The sequence below is a fragment of the Xiphophorus maculatus genome, chromosome 9, assembly GCF_002775205.1.
Source record: "Xiphophorus maculatus strain JP 163 A chromosome 9, X_maculatus-5.0-male, whole genome shotgun sequence".
NCBI lineage: Eukaryota > Metazoa > Chordata > Actinopteri > Cyprinodontiformes > Poeciliidae > Xiphophorus > Xiphophorus maculatus.
In genome coordinates, this window is record NC_036451.1 from 13,186,281 (window position 1) to 13,192,280 (window position 6,000).

At 38.9% G+C, this 6,000-nt stretch overlaps 1 protein-coding gene across 39 annotated transcripts in view; it reads left to right on the forward strand.

Annotated features, from left to right (window-relative positions):
• adgrl2 (adhesion G protein-coupled receptor L2) overlaps positions 1–5,346 on the forward strand; it is a 125,103-nt gene extending 119,757 nt beyond the window's left edge. For 13 of the 39 annotated variants that reach the window (XM_023339573.1, XM_023339584.1, XM_023339576.1 and 10 more), the window contains 2 exons: positions 48–65; positions 2,732–5,346. In XM_023339573.1, the coding sequence (XP_023195341.1) occupies positions 48–65; positions 2,732–3,579 (866 nt within the window). In that variant the 3' untranslated portion in view covers positions 3,580–5,346. Of the gene's footprint in view, positions 1–47; positions 100–2,071; positions 2,125–2,731 lie in introns of those variants that run through there. The other 26 variants (XM_023339575.1, XM_023339585.1, XM_023339578.1 and 23 more) reach the window with 13 other exon arrangements.
• Positions 5,347–6,000: the final 654 nt, after the last annotated feature.

Consider the following 6,000-nt stretch of genomic DNA (forward strand, 5'->3'; position numbering starts at 1 on the left):
GGCATCTTTTGTTATGTTTTGTGCTTTTCCCCTGTGCTTCCCTTTAGTGACCTTCAGAGAGACAAGTATGGGAGTAAAACTTAACTTTGCCTATCAAATGTAAATTTTTTTCAGCATGCTTATTTAAAACAACCCCAAACCCTCGGCACAATCACTGGTTTACTTTAGGCCATTAACACACACTCAAGTGGAGAGCAAGTGGTTCACAAAAACAATCTAAATCAAAATAGCTAAATTTGATCACTTTAAGGAATCTTTCAACTCCTGATAGATTTGTCCTGAATTTGCCCACTACTCTGCTTTTCTTTGTTTGATTTGTTTTTCATTGACCAAAAATATGTTTATTGTTGTTTTTATTTTTTAAAGAAGAAAACCATTTATAAAGATATTTCCTTTTCCCCCCTCACCCCCTACTGTCTGTCTTAGTTGTCCTGGTGTGGCACTCAGCAGTCTCAGTGTCCAGTATTATTCCTGTCACAGTCTTTCAGACAACACCTGTCTGGACACTAAATTGCCTCCTAGCAGGCATTAACACATAGATGTCACAGCAGCAGCTGTTCCATTTCCTGTTTTTTTCATTCAGGACTTATTCATCTTTTTCCTAACTTTGAAAAGATTCCCCAAAGACTGCTCATCTAAAACTGCTCCACACACACTGTCTTCTTCCTTACTCTTTTTCTTTATAGTAACCATTTCAAAACATAAGTTCCCTTGGTTCTCTAAATCTTATTATTCTACAAGAAGGAAACCAGCCATTGCAGAGAACATTTTTTCTCCTTATCTCCTCTCTCAATCATGACATAAATAATATTTACATTTCGTAGGGTTGCTTTCCATGACCTCTATGCTTTGAGACATTCCTAACACAACCACATCTGACCTCTGCAGTGGCTGTGTTGTCCTGAGCTGTTCTCCCAATGACCTGGGTCTCAATGGGAACTGTTACAATGACGGATGCCAAGTGCCGGGCTGTGGGCAATCTCTGACCTTTTTACCAGCTCTGGGTACACAACCTGCCAACTAACAGGCAGCAAGTGTACCACAATAAAGTCACAGAATATGGGACTTTTCTTCAAAGCATTATGCCTTGCAATAGTGTTCTTAGCCCTTTTCAACATCAGTGTTTTTAACATGAATTCAGTAGGAAAAAGCTGAAGTTGTTCATAATTGTGAAGTGGAAGGGAAATGATGCAAAATTAGAAAAGTGTTGCTTGTATATTTAAGTCATTGCTTTAGTGTTACAACTATTGAGCCAGTAGTAACTGTAAGTCCTTCAGCAGTATGTCTGTACCAGTTTAAAAGACTGAGATTTGTGGCCATTATTCATTCTGAGTTATGTAAAGTGAAATCACATATAATGGAGAAAATCCATGAACATGTTTTGTCGTGGATTTACAGTTGCATGACGGTGTGAAGTTTAACAGGGCCATCATGTGTTGCTCTAAACCATTCCATTGTAGCATTGATTGTATATTTAGGGTTATTGTCCTCCTGGAAGGTGAAGCTTTAATCCAGTCAAAAGTCGTATGCAGTTTCTAAAATCATGATTTTCTTCATGATTTCTCTGTATTTAGCTCGATCTGTTTTTCCATCAAATCCCAGCAGAAGAAAAGCATCATGTGCCACCACCATGCTTTATACATAGTGGCCTCAAAAACGTTTTTTTGTGAGCTACAACGTCCTGGGAGTTTTGCCATGCTTTTTCAATTTGTACCAATTTAAAATGGGTTAATGCCCCATTGTCAGACTTTCATTATTCTTTTCTGTCTACTTCACAACTATGCACTTTATTATGTTGGTCTATTACATTTAATCTGGATAAAATATACATTAATTAGTGGCAGTAATGTTATAAAAACAAAAATAAAAGGATGTGAATGCTTTTTCAAGGCACCATATTTGTTGCCATTTGATCCACAAACATAAAAGCAGTTTAAAGCCTGTTTTATTTGCTGAACCCTTGCTCTTGCTCTGTTGCAGTTAAGACTTTTATCTTACATTTTGTTGTTCTTTTGAGCAATTCTCCATGTTACAATAAATCATTTTTTTTTTACTTTTTTTTGTACATCAGCTGCTCTTAGACCAGATAGCCTGAGCAGACAGACATGATGTGAGTTGTCTAAAGTGAGTCTTTTCACCTGCTGTGTGTGGTGATGGTGGAGTGCTGCTTGTGGGCTCCCCTTGTAGTGAGAATACAGATGGCTGTCCCATGTATATACATAACTACTTTCCCTTTTCTGTCTTTGTCATATTTCCCCTACATTTCCTTCCTCTTATTTACTTTACCACATAAATTCTATTAGTTGCTAGAGATCCCGTATGTGTCAGCCTGCCAATTTGTCGCTTCATACCTATACATCAACCTGTTGCCGGTGTCTTGTGTTAGTGTTTGGATCTGTTTCTTAATGTTGTTTGGGATCTTTTTTCATTGCTTTGTCACATATGTGACAGACTTTAATGCACAATGCCCTGCTTTTTTACAGTGATTTTTCAAAGGGAAAGTTGAAATGTATACATGAGAAAATACAAAAATTTCTCATTGCAAATAAACTGCATGTTTATGTATTGTATGTTAAGGATTGTACCCAACTAACAGATTTAAAGCATGGCTTAAATTAACTTTGTTTTTACAAAAAACTGCATCCTAAACAGCATTAAATTTTTATTTCTCCTTTTATGATTGTTAGTGATGACTAATGTAGTTCCCCTTGATATTTCCTTTTGTTTCCAGGGCACTCACTGAACAGTGCGGTGAGGGATACAAGTGCAATGGATACTCTACCGCTAAATGGTAACTTTAACAATAGCTACTCACTCCGTAATGGGGACTTTGGCGACAGTGTGCAGGTAGTGGACTGCGGACTCAGCCTGGATGATGCTGCCTTTGAGAAAATGATCATCTCTGAGCTTGTGCACAACAACCTGCGTGCCTGTAACAAAAGCCACCAACAGCAGCAGCACTCCAGTTTACGTCACCCGCCCCACCGCCAGCAGCTTCCGCCGCCGCAGTACCACCATCACCATCACACGGAGCGGGCTCCCCCCAAGGTGACGGTGGTAGGTGGCAGCAGCAGCGAGGACGACGCCATTGTGGCTGACACTTCATCTTTGGTCCACATGGGCAACGCGGTGGGCCTGGAGCTGCACCATCAGCAGGAGCTGGAAGCGCCACTCATCCCCCAGCGGACTCACTCGCTTCTGTACGCACCCCAGAAGAAGGTGAGGACCGACGGAGGAGTCGATACCTTTGTCAGCCCACTGACACCCACCAACCCTGACGACAGTGCGCAGTCCCCAAACAGAGACTCTTTGTACACGAGTATGCCCAATATTACAGACTCTCCATGCCCTGAGAGCAGCCCCGATGTCGTGGAGGATGTCTCCCCCATCAAAGGGAGCGAGAATGAGGACGTTTACTACAAAAGCATGCCCAACTTAGGGGCAGGCCACCAGCTCCAAGCCTATTACCAGATAGGCAGAGGGAGCAGTGATGGCTACATTATTCCAGTTACTAAAGAAGACTGCATCCCTGAAGGTGATGTACAAGAAGGACAAATGCAGTTAGTGACAAGCCTTTAAATGTATTTAAATCATCCCCTTAGCCCTGCTGCCCTGACACAAACCCTGACTTCTTTCAGGGCATTACACATTGAAGGCAGGACCATTCTTTTCTTTTTTTGTTTATTTTATTTTTTTAAGCGAACCCAGCAGTTCCACGACACACACACGCTTGGCATCTGCAGACGTTCCCTCAGCCATCCGTGTTTCCATCTCCTTCCCTGCAGACTCAGAGACCTGTGGCACAGAAACGGCAGCGCAATGTTTTCAAGAGACTGTACATAAAACGAAGAGTCAGATTTCAATTCTAAGAGACAAGCCAACAATGTATTTAAATGTGCTGCTGCTGTTGAGTTATTGAGAAAACTGAAGGTGTGAAAACATAAAATAAATTGAAAAAAATTACAAAAAGAACAAAAAAGGAAAAAAAAAAAATTACAGGTGACATCCAAACAGCAATTTCCCTCTCAATGGTTGTACATACACTTCCCCAAATCTAAGCTCATTTTTGTTTGTTTTTGTTTTTACACCCCTGGACCAGGACATGGACATGTTTGTAAAAAATAAAATATTTCCTGATCAGACTGTTAGAAAAGGAATATCAGGTCCTGGCTGCTTCCCATCACCATCAAGTTTGGATTGTATGACCACTAGCAATCAAGCCCCTGGCCTTATATTTTCTCAACTGTTCCTTGAACTGTTGTCAAGGAAAAACTGCTCAAATATATATTTTGTTGTATTGCTAGTGTAAAATAAGAATTCATAGGGTTGGGAGGAAAAAAAAGCATAATTATAAAGAAAACTTTTATTTGCAAAATTTTAACATTTGAGAGACTATTGTGTAAAAGTTGCACATATGTTATACCATCTGTTTATGGTACCAACACTTTGTTCAAGGTTGTATGTTTGAGCATAAAGGCCTATTAAAAGAAAACAGTCAAACAATGCATTATCTTTTTTTTTCAATTTATGACCAATATTTTGTTTAGTTCCTTTATTTTCATTTGAATTAATATTGTCCCTTAGAATATCTTTATCCGATTTTGCCAAAGTAGCTTTGCTTTAGTAGAAGGGGACTGCAACAACCCAGTCAAGGTGATTTATTCATTGCACATTTTTTTGTTAATATTTTTGATTGAAATGGATCTCTTTAACAGTCACAGCAGAGGGATGGGAAAGCGCTTCTGAGATGAAACCGACTTTTGAAAATAAAGTTTTTATCTTAAATGTAGTTCTTCCGCTCAAGTTTAAGTATTTTATTTATTAAAATCTTTCAAAAAATGAATAAATAAATAAATTGGGAAATTTGTGAATAGTTTCCCGCACTGGTATACATGCTGTACTGTAGCTCATGTTTTTTATGTAAACATAAGGGGCTTATCACTTAAGACTGATGTAAAGTTCAACACTTGTTTAACAAATACAATAAATGTGAGATTTTTTGTCAACAGACAAGTTGCTTTTTCTAATGGCTTGTGTTTTTGTTATATCTCTAGAAAGCAGATTTGATCATATTGCTATTGACATAAAACACTTTTGACTCAGGTTCTTAGTAAGTCCCGAGCACCTTGAAAGGCAAACTGATACAATTTTGTTTTCTGGAGGATTTTCTTTTCTCTTTTGTTTTTCCTGCTATCTTCAATTGCTGCAGAGTAGAGTGATCTCGCCATATGTGTTAGAGAAGCCAAATCTGTCCATGTGATTCAAACATGAGAAACTCAGGTAGGAAAAATTGCATTGTAAATGTTTCTCTGTGTGGTTGTAACACTAATAAAGGTTCAAAAATGACACTGGTTTAAAGCATTGTTCGCTTAGTATATCATTGTATGAGAGAAGCACAATTAAAGAGTCTGTCACTGCAGAAATACTCAAGTTCGTTTAACTGCTGCGTGGGAGAGTGGAGAGGAGTCCACAGGCCTAACAAGGGGTCAGCTTTCCACATGGCTTGAGTCTTAAAACTATATAAAACATAATATTTCTGCATATGACACATATTTGCTCTAATTAATGTCTGCTCCAGCTGAAGCCCACAGTCAGCTCCTATGTGTTTTATGCCCCAGGTGATGCTAATTTACAAAGAATTTCGATATAACACCAGTTGAGGCGGAGTGACAGCTCACAGCAGGAGGGGCTGGAAATTGCACTGTTTACCATTTGGCACTGAAGGAAATGACTCAGAACTTTGCAGAAATGGACTTGATGTCAGTGCGCATAATGCTGTGTGGGCTGCGTGTTGTTTTGACTTGTTTCAACAATTATGTGACATTTTGTGCAATTATCTGAGGCTTCAAATTGTCATAGAGGGATTGCGTTTTTATTTTATTTTATTTTTTTTTTTCCCGTGATCTCTTGTACAAACCCCTTGAATGTCAGATTGGAATCAAGTGTTAGGGTAATTGTTGACTGTTGAAAAGCATAATCGCATGCATAATAATGAGGGAG